Source organism: Miniopterus schreibersii (genome assembly GCF_964146895.1).
Source record: "Miniopterus schreibersii genome assembly, chromosome: 12".
NCBI lineage: Eukaryota > Metazoa > Chordata > Mammalia > Chiroptera > Miniopteridae > Miniopterus > Miniopterus schreibersii.
In genome coordinates, this window is record NC_138112.1 from 43,550,496 (window position 1) to 43,569,211 (window position 18,716).

Here is an 18,716-nt window from a genome sequence, read left to right on the forward strand (position 1 = left end):
CCTGCTCCTTGTGACCCTTGCCAGTAGAGGGCATCTCATCATCTCCTTGCCACCTTAGTTGAGTTATTTGTGCAATAGTACTGTATACTACTCGTGAAAATTTTAGCTTAAATTTGAGTTCCTAATTTTTAAATGTCTCAGAAAAATCAGTTTGGTGCAGCATTGAAATTGTTATTATGATTGAGGTTGAGTGTGGAAGCAGATTTATAATAAGTGAGGACAACATTTTGTACTGGCAGAAAACCATCTTTATTTCTTTCTAAAACAATGATCAGGTGCTGTGTGGGCCCTAAGAAAGGAAGTTGTCCACCCACACATGGACAGAGCCGAACTTCATTTCTACATTGAGGTTCATGCAGATGGGTTGCCAGTGGAATGGCAGACACTGCCGCTAATTTAAGGTACAATGCCAACTGTCTTGGAACTGATCATAGATTTCCCAAGCTTGAAGAGGTGGGTGTGATTTGGTCATGCATTCTGAAAGACAAAAACCCAACTGCAGCTTGAGCTGACTTTCAAAAGAAGTTCCTTCCCAGCCTCATGTAGCTTAATTAAGGAAATAAATGAGAAACTATGGATCTAACCAGATACGAAATTCAGTGAAGCTGTTCTTTTTGGAGTAGTTCTACTCTCTGCCCTAACGGTGCTCAAGAGCGTCAAATTTTGAGTCACTGGTGCAAAGAGAGCCGCATGTTGCTAACATGTGACTTATAACCCTTACAGCCAAAAGCTATTCAGAAGAATCGTTAGTATGATGAAGGCTTAGTCTCAAATTTGATTGGAATAATGAAGACGGAAATAATATGAAAATGTATAGATGTGTATCCTGCTGTTAAAGAAGATTTTTTTATATATACATTTAATACAATGTTTCTTTTTTCCTTTGAAACCATTATTAAAGTAGTGGTGTCTCAGATACCAGGATATACGATGTTATCCAATGGTTATTTATTGTGTTATCTTTTTAAAATTCTTGGAATTATGAACATTCAGTACAAACCATTAACAATATATGTATAGCCATTCAACTTACTTCTTAACCAATTTTTTTTTTTAGGGGAAGAAAAAGAAAGGCTAGTTTTACTAACCAAAGCAGATATGAGAAGATTTTATGAAACAGAGAAAGGAAAGTGAGTTGTCTGGAAAGAGGGCAGCCTTTGTAAGATGCTTTTATCTTGGTGGGAATGAAATCACATTTGTTGGACAAAATGACAGGCACTATAAATTAAAAACTGGGCTTCATTTAAGCAGAAGAAACTGGTGCACATGGAAGCTGGCTGTATGGACCCCCTCTGGAGTTTCAGCCTGGTTCTAATTGGATTTTGCATGATTTGGGTTGAATTGTAGACTTGAGTCTATCATTTGGAACCAAATGTCCCTGTTGCTATTCATGGAAAAGGAAGTTAGCAAGATGGAATCATTTTCTCCCCACGTGTTTTAAACTGCTATCAATAAGGAAAGGGCCTTTCAGTTCAAGTTTTCATTTCCCTCTACGTCTGTCACATCTCAAAAGGGTGTTAAGTTCTGAAATTACGTGAACAGTGTTAAGTGATGGAATGATTTAAGTGGAAGGAAGATTAGCTAAAAATAACACCATATTCTGAGGTACTTACGGGCTAAAACATAGTAAGTTCCCTTCAGGTAGACTGTGATTATATGATTATCTTCACAAGAGTCTGTTCTTTGAGAAATTATCTCTAGATAGGCAGATCCTAATGTTTCATGTAGAGCAACAGGGGAGTCAGTAAGCTTGCACACCCATCCATTTTGGTTTGATTTCATAAAAAAAAGAAAATATGTGGATCTTGTTAGCACTTTCTGCATTGACTGCTGTCTGTTACTGCTTTCTTCCTGTTTCCCCAGCCTCATGTTCTAAACTTTGTAGGCCTTCCCCAGGGAGCAGGGATCCCATCTATAGCCATTGTTTATTCAGCAGGGCAATGTATGTGGTAGATTTTCAACAGCCCCCCACCCTTGGCTGAAAAGTTATTTTATTTCATTCAACTAGAGAAATGGCTCTACATTGGGCACTGTAACTGTCTCTTAGCCAGCTCTGGGAGGGTAGGCAGATACAGTAGGCACCTGATTGTTGTGTAATCTTTCTCAAGGAATTTCCTAAAGAGCAGGGAGGAGACCTCGAGATTCACACAGCAGCTATCCAGGTGATGTCTGGAGTTGTTAGGTCCTTACGAAAATAATTATTTACATTAGTAATAAGTACACACATCACTAGTGAGTCAGTCATTCAGCAAACATTCACTGAATTTGACTTTGCTCCTTGAGAGCTGGGGAGACAGACATAAGTAAGAAGCAGACACACAGGCAGGTAAATGACTGCACTGTAGGGTAGAAGCTGTCATGGAAACATGGGCACACAGAGAGAGAAGGAGGAACCCTTTGTGCCTGAGAACATTTCAGAAGGTCTCACCAAGACATGGCATTTGAGCTGAATCTTGAAAGAGTTGGGTCTGTGGAAGGGGAGTGGGAGGAGTTTTCAGGGGAAATGAATATTGGTGCAGACACAGTCCTACTGGGAGATGGCAGAGGACCCCGTGGCCAACGGGCCTTACAGAACCTGGAAAATGGTGAGAGTCGAGGGTGGAAACACTGATCATGGCCCATGGCAGTCGCTTTATTTAAAAGAACCCTTTCCGAATCCCCTGAAAACATAGGTAGAATAGGACAGCCTGGAAAATGGGATCAGAAACTCACTCCACATTTTCCTCAATCCTTTCACCTCAGTCATACCACAGACTCTTTTTTTTAACCCTGAACTCTTCAGGACATCTTTGCAGAATCTCATTTGGGAATTCCCTGGACCTCATGGAAGAATCCATCTGACAGCAGTTCCTCTAATACTCTTTGTCCTAGGTCATTTGGCTCAGTGGCTGTTAACACAGCTGAGGTCAGGGTTCGTCCTTTTGTGCATGGGACTGTTTAACTCTGCTCCCTGCCATGGCTACAGGCTGACATGCTAAAGCCACGGCCCCACCAAGAACTGCTGCTCACCAGAGGTCCAGGGGAAAGCAGACCCACGGTGCACCTGTGCTTCCCAGCATTTGCCCTGTTGATGGAGGCATGGTTTGCTTCTCTCCATAACTGGACCTCAAGAGAAGCCTGAGGAGGGAAGAGCTGAAGTGACATAGGCAGAGTGGCTGCTTATTTCCAGACTTAATTTTTCAGGAATAAGTGGATTATCTGGACATGATCATAACCCCCTCCCCCCAGGGATCTTGGTCAATTGTCTAAAATTGGACTTAGCCCCTTCGTGATATGTGAAATCCCTTCTCCCTTGGGCGGGTACATCCTACCCACTCACCCATTTTAATTTACTTCTTTGCATTACAGAAGCAATATAAGCTTATTGTAAATAGTCTTAGCAGTTCAAAAGACTATAGAAGAAAAAGTGAGATCCCCCTCAGCCCTGTCTCCTTTTGGACTTTTTATGTGCATCTAAAAACATCGCACACAAACCATTAGTTTTGACTTAAACAAGAGATACGCTTATGTGTTAATCATCAGCTTCATTTTTTTTTTCCTAACTTAAAATATCTTGAGCATAAGCTGTCTTCGTACAGCAATGAGAATTTGAGGGTCCCAATTTTTGTTACTCTTTTCAGTAAAGGTGACTTGTTAGTAGAGTTGCCAGATTTAGTAAAGATACAGGCCATCCAATTAAATTTGAGTTTCAGGTAAACAATGTATAATATTTTAGTGTACATATGTCCCATGCAATCTTTGGAACATGTAGATACCCCCAAAAATGTTGTTTATCTGAAAATCAAATTTAACTGGGTGGCCTGTAGTTTATTTGGCAATTCTAGACTTGCTAGTTGATTGATTTTGTTGTTTTATATAAGACTTTGCTTGCACAAAAACTCCAGACCAGAAAAAGGTCCTGTTTCCAGGCTTGGAAACGGGGGTCCTGGGCCTGTGTTCGCACACCTGATGAATGTGGTGTGTGAAGGGCCAGCTCAGCTGGGCACCCAGTACTCATTAAGGGCCTCTGTTGGAAAGGGCTGGCCTGTGCAGCTGCTTTGTACTCGGGGCTGAGACCTTGGCTCTTTCATCTCAGCTACTGTGTGAACTCACCAGTGGCAGTTACCTGAAGTTGTGTGGGTGATATTAATTGAATTTTTTCTTAATGAATGCTGGTATTTGTAGGAATTTGCAATGCAAACAGCCAGTCTTTTCAAGCGGTGAGTATTGTAATTAGAGCAAGCTTTTAAGATTCTTTGAAGTACTAAATGTTTATGAAATTCAAATAGGGGTGTCAATCTGCACAATAAAGGGGCTCTTGGTGGTGTTTTTTAAAATCTTTTATTTTGTCAATGTAAATATATGCCATAATTAGCGGGAAGTAACTTGGAGAGTGGGGGCTGAGTTTATTCCTATTATTCTTACTAAAAACAGCTGTGGCAGGAGAGCTACAGCTGCTGTCCTTTTGTGCTGGGCAGGGGGTACCATGGCCCAAAATAAACAAGCTCGAAGACTTGCTTCCTTGTGGGCAGCTTCCTCGCACTCCCCGAGGAGCGCAGGTTGCTTTCCGGGGCATTCTCCCACGGCCGTCCAGCTTGCCCCACCCCAGGCTTCTGCGTGCAAAGGAGGGCCGGCTTCAGAGGCCTCGGCCAGGGGCAGGTACATGCTAATGAGCCGGGCTGCAGGGCCTGGGGTCCGCCCTCTCCCTCAGAGAAGCCCCCCGCCAGCGCCGTCCCCGGGGCACGGCTGCCTAACCCTCACTGCCCACAGCCTGGTGCGGAGAGATCGTCCTTCGGGCCCTCGGGAGCAGCTGCCAGGCCCACGAGGTGCCCTGCCCGCCTGGGCCTCACCATGTGGCAGGCCTGGACAGCCGCCCACAACAGAGCCCAACTCCCAGTGCCGCCTGCCAAGGAGCCAGATGCTGTCATTGGAAAAAATTGCTTCACAATTTGAAATCTTGGTCCTTTGATCATTGCTCATAGAGGATGAAGAGGCGAGGTTCAAAGTGGCGGGCCGAAAACGCCAGCGCCGCCTGCACCCGTCGGTGCCCGTCACCCTCCCGTCAGGGACTGTCCTCTTGATGTTTGCAGTTTTGCAACTGCGTAATTCCTGCCCAGCCCCTGCAAGCCTCGGGCTGCAAGGGAGAGGCGGGCGGGTGGGAAGGGAGTGTCCGCAGACGGCTCCTTTCCTGGCCGGTTGTCCCTGTCCGGGGCTTTCTGCTTCCTCTTTGTTCCAGTCTCCTTTTTCCCTGAGAAGCCAGTGACAAAGCAGTGTCCTCAGCCAAGTACTGCTTCTGCATGAGCTGCGAAATCCCATCCTTCGCTTGGGGACCTCACTTTCTCCTACCTCAGCCCCCAGTAGCCGCGTTGCCAGGGGAGGGGATAGTGAGGGCCTGAGGTTTCCCAGAGAGGATCCCCCTGGCCCAGCCCTTCCCTCAGAGCTCTGGATCCTGCCTAACTGGGCTAGGCCTCATTTTTTCTCTCCCATGAAATGGAAAGGATCGTTCTTTGAATATGTAATTAAAAAGTTGTAATTAAAAATGACATTAATATTTTTCTTTTTAATTTCAAAAGCGTGAAGTCAAACAGTGGGACACATCTGTAAATAATGGGCTTACTGAATGAGAGGTAATAGAGGAGAGACCAATCCAGAATTCTGCCTGGCGACTTGAATGTTTTCGCTATAGGAGTAAAGTCACGAGTGTGAGAGAAGGATGGGTTAGGGAAGAATTCGGGAACACTGTTTCCTTGCTGTCCGATGCAGGCAGCTTTCTCTGCCTGGCATCGTAACCTGCTTCCCCTTCGACCTTGTATTGTTTCCGGGGACTTGCCTACAATACACCCGAGACTTTTAATTCATTCAACACACATTCATTAATAATCGCCTTTTTGGTTTCCAGAAAGAATTCTATAACATCTCTAACCATATCTGTGTGGGAAAGATGGTAATTTTGTACCTGTTTGAGCAGTTATACCCAAAACTTGCGACTTGTCATAAACTCACAAATCAGAAAAGGTACCGATTTTATTGTTCAGAAAACCCATTGTTGCATCTGTGCTGATGAGTGTCGATTGGGACTCAGATTGGCTCTGTGGGGAGAGTTTTTACCTGGTTTATTGATTACAAACCACCGTCTATGTTGGGCCACACCTCCGTAGATGTGATTGAGGCTCTGTCTTTATCTCTGTCCTGGTCTATATTTTAAATCAATAAGCGAATAGGAATGGTTGTCAGTTTTATTAACAGCTGTCATTTGTGTAGCACAATACAGCCATGAGTTCTCTCCTATCACCATGGTTGTCTTCTCTGTGGTTAAAAATGAGGACAGTGAGCCCGGCCGGGCGTGGCTCAGCGGTTGAGCATCAGCCTAGGATCCAGGCGATTAGGGTTCGATTCCCGGGCAGGGCACATGCCCAGGTTGCGAGCTGCAGCCGATCAATGACTCTCTCATCATTGATGTTTCTAGCTCTCTCTCCCTCTCCTTTCCTCTCTCTGAAATCAATAAAGATATATTTAAAAAAAAAAAAATGAGGACAGTGAGACTCAAAGAAGTAACTGCTGCCCATGCCATCGTCGGATGTCTGAGATAACAGCAGATGAAGAGTCGGATCTGGACTAGATGGAAGGGAGGTCTGAAGTCAGGATGGAGTTTAATAAAAATAAATGTAAAACTTGAGTTCCAGGAAGCAGATAGGACCTGAACAACCCTGTGGGTCAGAAGGGGGAAAGGAAAGGTGAGATTAAGGGTGAAAAGAAGAGAATTGCAGAATTGTTTTACAGATGTGTTCTTAGGTCTGCATAATCCCAGAGGACCCAGCTCTAGGTAGAAGTTACAGGGAAGCCAGTTGCAACTTAATGGGTGTGGTAAGTAGAATCATGTCTAAGTCCTTACCCATGATATTTGTGAATATACTACATTACATGGAAAAGGAGAATCAAGGTCGAATCAGCAGGTAGAGAGACTGTCTTGATCTGAGTGGTCCCAGTGTAATCACAAGCTTCCTTAAAAGTGAAAGAGGAAGGCAGAAGAAGAGATCTAGAGAGATGACGGCTGGCAGAGTGAGAAAGGCTCAGTCTGGTGTCACCGGATTTGAAAATTGGGAAGGGGCCAGGAGACGAGGAATGTGGGTGGCTGTTAAAAGCTGGAAGAGGCAGGAAAGAGATCCTTCCCCAGAGCCTCCAGAAAGGAACACAGCTCTGCCAATACCTTAATCTTAGCCTCATGAGATCCATGTTGGATGTTCAACCTACAGAAGTAAAAGATCATAAATTTGTGTTGTTTTAAGCCACTAGACTTGTTAATGTACCAATAGAAAACTAATACAGCAGGGGAAAGAACTACCTAACATTTAGGTCTGTCTAGCACATAGTAAATATTAAAGTAATGATTTTCCTGGATCTGAAAGTATATAGCCAGAAGGCAGAGCAGGTCAGGATACCGTGGAAAGGATTTCCACATTGCGTGCCAGGAGGGAGAGTTGGCCTCTGAACCCAGAACATGTGCAGTAATCTCTGTTCTAAGACAAGATAGGCAAAGAGTCCTTAGAAGGACCTGTTTGCCTGGACTTGCCCTCCCCATCCAGCCATATTTTCAAGTGTTTTTTTGTTTTGTTTTGTTTTTTAAATACTTCCGAACCTGGCCTGTGACCAACTGCATATTTTAGGTTGGCTTGTCTGTCCCCAGAGGATAGGATGTGGTTTGACTTTTGAATTTGTTGGGAAGATAAGTTTGCAGGTTTTAGCTGTTTCTTGGATTTTTCTATTCATTTACTTTTAGAAAATATCCTATGGTCAGAGAAAAGCCGATTATGCAGAGAGAGTCTGCATCTCCAATACCAGCCCATTTTTTCTCATTTGCTTGCCTTCAGGACTCTAGGAAGTGTTTGCCCTGAGTTTTCAGTAGGGTGGGTAATGAACACAGCTTGACTCCCAGGCACATTACAGAGTGTGCCTCCTTTGTTGCTGATTTAATGCTAGCATTCTTTCTTTGATTCTACCTTTGCTTCATGGGAGTTCAGTGACTGTATTTTTTCTGGGATAATAGTAATATCATCAGCTCACAGATAATTATCTTTCACATCAATACCTCCTCCTAGAAAATTCCTGAAGAGCAGCTGTGATATGGTTGGATGGCTACATGATTATTTTTCATGTTCAAGAGTAATCGCAAAGCAGTTAACACAGCAAATTGGTTATTTTAAGACTGGGAAGGCTTTTAAAATCTAACTTATTAAATTTACACTAATAATTAAATATAAAGTGTTCTCAAACTGTTAAATAAAAAAAGAAGGCAAGGAAATTGAGAAACTTTCTGTCCCTCTTATCTAAATGAAAGCTAAAATGCACATAGCCCTAGTGACCCAGCAGTTCACTCCTAGGAACACCCAGCAGAATGGTATACCTGTGCTCATCAAAAGCATATTCAGGAATATTCAGAGTAGCACTCTTCATCATAGGTTTGATGTGGAAACATTGCAAATGTCCATCAGTAGTGGAACCAATAGATTGTGGTGTGTTTTGTTCAATGGAATACTCCAGAGTAACAAGGATGGAGGCGCTCCACACAGCAGCCTGGGCCACTCTCATGATATAATGCTGAGTGAACTGAACACAAAGGACTCAACACTTGTTCAGGATTTAAAAACCCAGACAGAACTAATGCATAATGCTTTAGGATAGAAGCTGCCCTTGCGGGGTGAGTGCAGGGATGATTGTAACTGGAATGAGCGTGGGTCAGAAGCCTTCTGTTTCTTCACCTGGGTGCTGGTTACATGGGTGTGTTCACTTTATGAAAATTAAGCTGTAAGCTTGTGTTTCATGTCCTTCTCTGAATTTATGTTACACTTTAATTTCTCTTTTTTTTAAAGTTAACCGTGATAACTTTAAAACTCATAATTTGTTGAGATGGTTTCTGAGGGCAGGTTTTCATGATGTATATTCTTTCATATTTTCATTTTTTATAATTCTCATCATTATAACTATAGCTTGTTCATTCCCAATTAAAACTAATTGACATTATTTTGTTAATTCTAAGGGATAGTGGTAAAGCAAAGGTTTGAGATGATGGGAGTGGCCCACTGCAGGTCCAGGCAATAGGAGGTTCATTGTCTGCAGAGAATTTTTAGATGCCAAAACCATCTAAAAATTGTTTTCATTTTTATTATCAGCATATATCCAAAGTTCTAAATAGTGCAATTGATAAAATAGTCCTCAAAAAAAAAAAAAAAATCCTTTGTTGGCCTAAGCCCTAAACTATTGGTGAAATCAGTGTAGTGTTTTTATTTCATATGTACATATACATATATAATATCCTTCAAATTAGCACACTTGTATTACTTATTCATTATATCACTAATCCTTTAATAACACATATGACTCAGCCTTGTATTCATTTCTAGAGCAAGTTATTAACAGTTTGGAATCATTTGCGCTGCAGTCTCCATGGTGCTGCTTCTTCACCAGTTAAACAGTGGAGTCAGAAATGATGACACAGTAATTATGAAGATGAGGAAATAGAGCTTGAGTTTCTTCAATTCTGTCATTCTCTGTTAAGTACTTCTGGAGATTTTGTGTTTAAAATTTAAACAAAACAGAGTGTTGATTATTACTGAAAATAATTTTGGCCAGGAAAGGAAGGGGAGATCTTAGAAATGAACCACTCAGGTATGCCCTGCTCTGGGGCAGCTCCTTCCACCAGCATGGAAACACATAGAGACGGAAACTTTAAAGTTGTGAAAATTTTTAGTTTTACTAACATCAAGTTATGGTCAATACTATTTTAAGCTTGGTTAGTATTTTTAAATTGTATATATTGACAACTTATTTTGTATATTTATTTCTATGTTTCCTTTAGATCTTAAGTGTCCCGGTTTGCTTACATTGCAAATCTTTGGCTTGTCAAAAATAATGCCATGGAAATGAATAGAAAGAAAAATAAAGCATTTAAAAAAACAAAAGAAAACAAAACATTGTGCCTAGGGAGTTGTGGTGTAATTCTTAAGAAATCCCCCTCCTTGTTCAATCACCGAAGTAAGTGAAGGTTGACAGTTTTTAAAACAATAACCTAATTCCATTCACTCTTTCGTTGACTCCTCCACCCATTGCTTATTTCCCTGTGCCTGGCCCACACTCCACCCCTTACATCACAAACACCTAACTTGCTTTTGACTGCTCACCAGTCTTTCAGAGCAACTTGATTACATCAAAATTGCAAATTTGTTTAAATTACAATATTAGCTAGCAGTGCGTTAAAGCCCACTCTTTCAAAGCTGGGACTTTTTTAATGGTGAAAGGAAGGAAAGTAAAAATAATTTCTGATGCACCTTTTCTCGCATGGTTATTGGGAAGCATCCTAAATATTCATCAGTAGAGCATTTATTAAATTATGGACCATCTGGGCAATGGAATAGTATACAGCCACTAAAAAGTGTGGCTGTTCATTTTTTTAAATGGCTGTTCTTTTTAATACTGATATTGTGTATCAGTACTGCATGAGCTCTAAGATGTAGTTATAGATGTATTTTTTAAAACAAGGTTTAGAAGAGTGCTACTGTTTGTGCACAAAAAAGGTGAGGGGTTGTATATGCTTAAATATCTAAATGCTAAATATTTCTAAAAGGAAACTTGAGAAACAGATAATACTGGCACCTGGGGAGGTTGGCAAGTTCAGGGGTAGAAATAAAGTGTACACCCTTTATCCAGTTTGATTTCTTTATTACCATATGAATGTTTTGACATTTTAAAAATGCCAAAACTTGTTGGCACAAACTACATCATAATAGAGTCGTCCCTCAGTATTCATGGGGGATTGGTTCCAGGAACCTCCACAGATAACAAAACGCCCAGGCGCTCAGGTCCCTTATATAAAAATGGTGTAGTATTTGCATAACCTACGCATATCCACCCATATGCTTTAAAGCATCTTTAGATTACTTATAATACCTAATACAATGTAAATGCTATATAAATAGTCATTACACTGTATTATTGAGGTAAAAATGTCAAGAAGAGTCTGTTCATGTTCAGTGCAGACTCAGCCATTATAGGCCTACCCACATAGTACACGTCTGCACCAGTGTACTGTGTTTTTTCTAATGCGTTCAGCCCACAGTGGGTTGAGTCTGCAGAGGCGGCACCCGCGGATAGGCCGGGCCAACTGTAGCAAGAGCATCAACCCCAGGAGGAAGGTCCCTGGTAATCCCGCCACCACAGAACACTGGGCTGCTCACAGGCACTGAGTGTCAGCTGGGGGCAGGGCACGCAGTGGGCGTTCCTGAGGCCCTGTGGGAGGCTGGGACGTAGTTCCAGTGTCAGAGCTCCAGTGTGCCCCAGATACGTCGATACCTTTCTCCTCTGGGGGCCGGAGCTCGGGTGGACCCCTGGGCCACGTCAGCCTCGGGTAGCCTGGATACAGATTTCGGTTTGGGAAACATGTCCAATTTCCCCCGATTAAGCTGCTCTTTCATGCAGCCAAATGTCAAACCTTTGAATGTGACGAAAATGCGCACCTGGGAATTTTTATTTACTTACGATTTATGCCCAATATAATTCCAAAAGCTAAATGTGAGAGAGTGTTACTGGATTTATGGATAATATAAAAAGTAAAAGCAGATTGGAATCCAGTAAAGGGGCCTGTACACTGGTTGTTAGTAGCTATTAGAAGTACCTGGGTAAGTTAATTACTGTAGTTGAGCACTGAATTTAGCTTTGAATTCTTGGCACATAAGGTGAAAGGGGGGAACGTAAAGTATATAGTTCTTTTTATATGAAGCCAGAAAATAGGAAGTTTTGCCTAAGGAAAAGGACATTTCCTGATACTCAACTCAAAAGGGAAATTCAATGCAGATCCTTACTAAAAATATATATTGAATGAGTGAGGTCTTCCTGGTGGTTAGTCAGTGCCTGTCAGGGTATTGAAATTAGCCAGTCAGAATGTGCCAAACCTCACAGAGTGTGTATAGTCTCCTTTGTGCATCAGATCTGTTTCTGTCTCGGCGGTCGCCACAGTACAGCCACCCTCTCTCATCTGAATGGCTGTGAAGGGCTCCTAACCCATCTCTGCGTTCACTCCTACCCTTCCAGCGTCCTCTCCAGGCTGCGGTCAGGTCTGCCATTTTAGAATGCAGATCTGATTATACCCCATCACCCTCTCCATCCCATATACTTGCAACTCCTACATCCCTCTGGTTTTAGGATATAAGACCCAGATCCTCCCGCCTCCCCAGCCTCTTCTGCCACCGTCTCTCTCCCTTGCTGTTGTTTCCAGCCTTTGCTTAGCCCTGTGTCTGGCCATGCACCCTTTGAACACAGCCTCTCTCTCAGCGCATGCTCTGCCTGCCTGTGCCAGCAGTTCCTTTGGATCTGAGCTGCGTCACCCTCAGAGCCTCCCTGACTCCGAGGGCCCCTCCCAACTGTTGTTTGTTCTCCTGTCCCTCTGTGTCCCTCTCAGGAGTGCTCACCTCTGTTGTGATGGCCTCCCTGCTAAACAGCAGGGGTTGGCTCAGCTTGTGTTCACTCTCTGACCCCAGCTTCACACCCCCTACCTGATGGTTGAGCAGTGGGAGTCAGGAGGTATTCAGGGGAACAGACCTTCCATTGGTGATCTAGATGCCACAGCCTCCCAGCCTCCTTTTCCAATAGACCTTATGCCATCCTGAGACTTTTCTCTCTGAAACAGTTCTGATCATATCTTCTCCTTGTGCCAGAACTTTCAAGGGGTCCTCATTTCCTACAGGATTCAGTCCACACCTCTTACTTAGCCCTCCCCAAGCTGGGCCCAGTTGCGTTTCTCCCAGGTCCCTTAGTCTTTCCACCATAGCAAGAATGAAGTCCTGGGCTTCTGCCCACACTGTTCCCTCAGCCCATCTCTGCATGTTGAGATCTTCAAAATCCCTTAAATAACACTCTTGGGTGAAAGTAGTGCCTCCCATTATCTGAACTCTGAGTACCTTTGATATGGTACTGATTTTCTGTCTGAATTATAACTATTTTATGCATATATCTCCCACATTAGGTTGTAATCAAGTCCTATATAGTGTCTAGCATGAGCCTCATGTAGTAGGTAACTCATAAAAATGTATTCAATGGGTGGTGATTTGTGTTAAATATTAGCATCTCTGTAAGCAAGTGTTTAATAGCAACCATTTCCTCTCTAGATGCTGAATTTATCGTGAAGTTTTTGTTTTTACATATATAACAATGCTGTAGATTCTCCTTTTAAATATCTCTGAAGATTAGTGAATATGAATTCAGTTCTTATACAGTGGACCCTTGAACAACATGGGTTTCAACTGCATGTGTCCACTTATAAGACCTCATGTATCTTCTATTACAAAGGCACAGCATTATTCTGATACTGAGTGCAAGAAAGTGAAACAAAATAGATTCACGTAGCCTGTCATTTTAAGGGAAGACTGCCCAAATTTGTACTCTCTTCAAAAAAGTGACCAGTGGGCCATCACACCCGTTTCTAGATGAGCATCCACTCAGTCAGAATGGAGGCCTGACCCTGACCGCTACTGCTTGTTGCCATGACTCCTGCGACGAGAGCATAACCCTCACCTCCATTTCCTTTCCCACAGGCTGACTTAAACTGCAATATTCAAGATGATGCCGGGGCTTTCTATGGTGTAACCAGTCAGTATGAGAGTTCTGAAAATATGACAGTCACCTGTTCCACCAAAGTTTGCTCCTTTGGGAAGCAAGTAGTAGAAAAAGTAGAGGTAAGTTGGCCTCTGTATACTGGGACCTTCTTTCAAGGCGAGACTCTGCTGCCCTTTAAATCTTTATTGGGGCAGAGAGCTCTGCCTTTTTTGGTTTCTTCCTTCCCGCCTCTCCTCTCACTTTTCTTCCCATTACTTCTAAAAAAAGGCAAAATTATTTGAAGGCAACTGAAAGAAGGCCAGGAGGGAGTCCCATGCCAGCCCCCCTTGACTATTAAGTTGGCCCTGCCCTGCGGCCAGCAGTGCTGTCCTGCAAGAGGCCCCATGGGGGGCCCTGGTGTGGAAGCTGCCACCCATCAGGTGAAGCCTTGCCACCCACTCCAGTTCCAGGGGCAGCCCCGGCACTGTAGAGAACAAGGTGCTATTCAGCTGATGGGCCCTGCCTCTGAACCCCTTCCTTGAGTGTGCTATTGTTGCTTTTGGCACTTCTAGCCCTTTCATTATAATTGTTTTAAGTCTATTCCTGTACATACTGGGATCAAATATTTATGGCTTTGTAACTTTATGCCTCCCTTTTTTTCAAAAATATTATATGTTTGTTATATATCAGAGTGGGTTGCTTTGTGTGAGTGATATTTGCAGTTGGCATTCCATTTAGGGTTTTTTCCAGTGTTTCTGTTCATCACCCAGTTGACCCATGTTTACTGAGAAGCTTTTATTCACAACAGTCCTGTCATGGGAGCCCATCCTGTGACAAAGACTTTGTGCTGAGGTGAGAGAGAAAGGGGGGGGGGATGCATTGGGGAATAAGGAGGAGGAAGGATGTTTTCTAAGACCTTGGGCTGAACAATGAGGACTTGGGGGGCTGCAGGCCCTCAGCTGCGTGAGTACAGAACAGACATCCTGAGAATGGTGTTAAGGAGGATGACTCTGGCAGAAGGGGGGATATAGGTGAGCTGACTAGACGGCCCATTTAAGCTTAGGGGCCACGAGCTTTACTAAACTGGTGGCAGTGGGGATCCAGTAAGACATTTTGAGTGGGACTTAGAAACTGACTGGATATTTAAGGTTAAAGAGGAGGAAGAGTGAAAGGTCACTCACTTTGTCCTTGGAAGGACAGTGCTGTCACCAGCAGAGATAAGGAGATGGGGTGTTCAAGAGGAACTAGGGCATGATGATAGATGCACGACTAAAATTTGGGAGACAGGTAAAGACTGAAAATGTTGGGAATCCTAAGCATTAAGGATAATTAAAGGTGGGAATGGAGATCTCGTTGCAGAGAGGGAGTAGCAGGAGCATAGAAATAATGAGGCAGCTGGGGAGCAGCGGCCAGCCCTGCCGTGCCTGGAAGGAAGACCAAAGGAGCAGAAGGCAAGGACGGGGGAGGGAGAAGGGGAGCCAGCTCAATGCAGGGTCTAGGAAGCTCGGGGAAGGGCGGGTGAGAAGGTGGCTGGTAGTGAGACAAACCTGGAGGACCTAGAACCCACTTACCCCCCCCTCCTCTGAGGAGGAAGCAACGTCACCTGTCTGTGGTGGGGAACCTGGAAGGTTAGTGCTGGGCCCTGCTGCCCAGTAGCCAAGTTGCGAGTTGTCGGGGCTTGTCTGTAAGTGGACCCCTTGCCCGGGCAGGTGCATGTGAGAAGAGGTGAACTGGACAAGTTAGTTTCCCAGATTTCAAATTACCCTTCATCCTGTCCTCAGACAACACACCCAGAGCTCTCTGTTAGCTCAGGGAGCCGTGAAAGGTCGCTTCTGACTGATGAAATCCCAGGAATTTTCACGGAGAAGGTAGTATGAGTGCGGCAGGTGGAGTTTTCAAGTTAAGCCTTTAACCCATTTAGAATGTACTCCCGCATTGGGTGTGTAAGGGAGGCTCGTATTCTCTCCCAAATGGGCAGGCGTTCATGTCAAAGCCGCTCGTTGAGTGATTCGTCCTTTCCCAGCTGAGTGGGTCTGTGCGCTTGAAGTTACCACGTAAACTGGGAGCTGTCCCTGGCCTCTCCCTGCTCCCCACCCTCTAGCTCTACATGTGCCAGGGCCATGCATGTTTACTTACAATGGCTTTGTGATGTGTTCAGGTATCTGCTGAGGAAGTCAGTCTCACCAGTCTTCTTTTTCATATATTTTCTAGGTTAGTAACCAGCATTTATTCTTCCAAAGAATGAGATCATTTTAAAAATGTAAAGAGAAACAAAATCTTATTTGAGCAATCTAATTGTAATTGCATTTGATTGAGATATTACTTGGGGATAAATTGATAGATAATTGATATTAAATCTTTCCAATCAAGAACCTATTTTCATTTCCATCTCATTTTACCTATTTTAATAAAACTTTATAGTTTTTATATATAGGTTTATTCCTTTCTGGCTAAATATATTTCTAAGTGTTACATAATTTGTTAATACAATTTTCCGTTTCTAGATTTTAATTACTAGAAAAGAGAAAAGCTCTTGGTTTTTTAATATCTATGTTCTTTCAAAACATCTTACCATATTTCTTGTATTATTCTGTGGTCATAGATTTCCCCTAGATTTTTGGGTTTTCTACATATATAATCTTATTGGCAGCTTTGTTTTATCTCTTCTTCTCCAATGTTGATGCCAGTTTTTTTAAATTACTATTTTCTCACCTTTTAGTTTGCTAAAACCTCGACACAGTTGTAAAAAGAAATAGTGATGTATAAATAGGAGTGTCCTTGTATAGTTCCTGATGTTAGTAGATACAGTTTTGGTGTTTTTCCATGAAGGATTATATTTATTCTTGGTTTTATAAATGGTCTTTATTTTATATTTAAGTGCCTTCTTTAATTATTTTACTTAGGATTTTTATTAGTAATAGCTGCAATATTTTATAAAATGCCTTTTCAGCAACTCTTACTATATGATTTCTCTGATTTTTCTCCCATTGGTTGACATCACAAGTTAGCACATGTCCTGTGTGCACCACCCCAGCATTCCTGAAGAAGGCCTTACTTTGGTTACATTGATGCATTCTGTTTGCTATTTTACGAAGCATTTTTCCATCTCATAAGTGCCATTAGTCTATGCTTTTCTTTTTTATAATCTCTTTATTAAATTTCAGTATTGAATGTAATTCAGTTTCATAAAAAGAATGGGGACACCTACCTTTTTCTGTGGTCTGGCGTGACCCTGAAAATAAGTATTCTTTAAATTTACATGCAACTTGGCTGTGAAACCATCTGGTCTTTGTACCCTTTTCAGTGGTAGATCTCTAAGCAACTTTCTAGTCATTTTCACAACCACTGACCAATTTAAGTTGTACTTTGCTAGAAAAGCATCCTACCCTCCAGGTTTTCTTTGCTTGTTTCCCCTCTTAAGGTTCTGTGAAGTAACCTCTTGTAAATCTTCTAATCTCTACTCTAATCATGGTTTTGTCTCTTTTTTTTTCCTCTCCTTCATAAGCTTGTGAAGAGTTTATTTTATTTTGTCTTTTTTAAAGAACCAGTTTTTACATTTATTCTGTCTGTATTTTTAATTTCTGTTACATTGATTTGCGCTTTTATCTTTATTAATCTCCTACTCTTGGTTTCTTATGATTTTTCTGTGGTTTTGTTTTGTTTTGTGGGGTTGTAATTTTTTAAAGATGTATATTTAGTTCTGTAATTTTTCGTCTTTAATGATGAAGACATGAAGCTGCTTCATTAAGTCTCCTCCATGTGGAGCTTCATTGGGTCCCAGAGTTCTGATGTATTTTCCTTTTCATTACTCTTTGGGTAGATTGTAATTTCCTTTTTGATCCGAGGTTATCCAGGAGTGTGTTTCTTATTTCTGAGTGCTTCAGTGGGATCTTCAAACTGCATCTATACAAGTATTTTCTTTCTTTCTTAATTAAAGGCATAAATAACTAACAGTCAGGGACTCGTGGTGAGTGTGAAGTAGTTTTTTCTAAAGTAGAGAAATTAGCCAAATTGTTTCTTGGCCTGTGAGACCTTATCACAATAAAGAACTTCTTTGGGGCTCTTTGAAGACTTGGAGAAGGCTGGTGCTGCTCTTCTAGATCTCTAGGTCGAGAACCACTGAGTAGGTGGTTATATTGTTTTCTGACCTTTGCTGAAAAGGATTTATGCTACTCTTCTTTAAAGTGATCAGCTTTCCTTTTTTTTTTTTAATAAGGCTGATGTGCTTACCCACTGCACTAATGAGGCACCTTCCAATTTTTTAATTTCCAGAAAAATAATGAATTCTGAGTATGGTATTAAGTTTGGTTCTAGGATTTTTTTAAGTAAACTGCACAAATAGTACAGTATATATAGCAGATATTTCATGTTGAAAAAGTAAAATGCTGTTACAGGCAGTAATCTTTTTTTCATGTATTTTGAAGTCAGAAGTGTAAAAATGCTCCAATCCTTTTTCCCTCACAGACGGAGTATGCAAGGTTTGAGAATGGCCGATTTGTATACCGAATAAACCGCTCCCCGATGTGTGAATATATGATCAACTTCATCCACAAGCTCAAACACCTACCAGAGAAATATATGATGAATAGTGTTTTGGAAAACTTCACAATTTTATTGGTAACTGTTTTGTCTCTTCCCTGTTTGGGCAAGACTCAGCCATGAGGCTGGTGGGGAAAGACAGGAAGGGGCTGGGAGGCACCAGGGCCTGGGCCAAGGCAACTGACCAGGCTGTCGGGTTGGGCCCAGGTGGTCAGTCAGCAGCTGAATTCACTCATCCTTAGGGCAAACCTGGCCTTGGTTGGGTTCAAGTCTGTAGGAGAGAAGGGGTCCCATTTGGCTGGGACTTCTGTTTGACAGAATTGGAATTCAGGGGGGTAGTAAAAAACAATGGTCCTAGGTCCTCAATTCTGGCTACACATTAGAAAGACCTTGGTATCTAAATATCCTGATACAAAGACTGCGAACTATATCCATTGAATCAGGACCTCTGAGGATAGGATCCAGGCATGTGCATTTTTTTAAATTCCCCAGGTAATTACAACATTAGCCAAGTTTGAGACTTAGCAGTAACATATATAAATCATAAATAAGGCAAAAGCAGACTTAGTGGGTTTGTAGTTTGAACATACCTTGATTCATTTCCTGAAGGATTTGCA

General features: G+C 42.3%; 1 protein-coding gene across 1 annotated transcript in view; it reads left to right on the forward strand.

Annotated features, from left to right (window-relative positions):
* The window catches only part of TEAD1 (TEA domain transcription factor 1), a 186,374-nt gene that overhangs the window by 158,147 nt on the left and 9,511 nt on the right, over nt 1–18,716 (forward strand). Inside the window, exons 13-14 of the mRNA XM_081152835.1 lie at nt 13,560–13,700; nt 18,025–18,177. Coding sequence (XP_081008961.1) covers nt 13,560–13,700; nt 18,025–18,177 — 294 coding nt within the window. The remainder of the gene's footprint in view (nt 1–13,559; nt 13,701–18,024; nt 18,178–18,716) is intronic.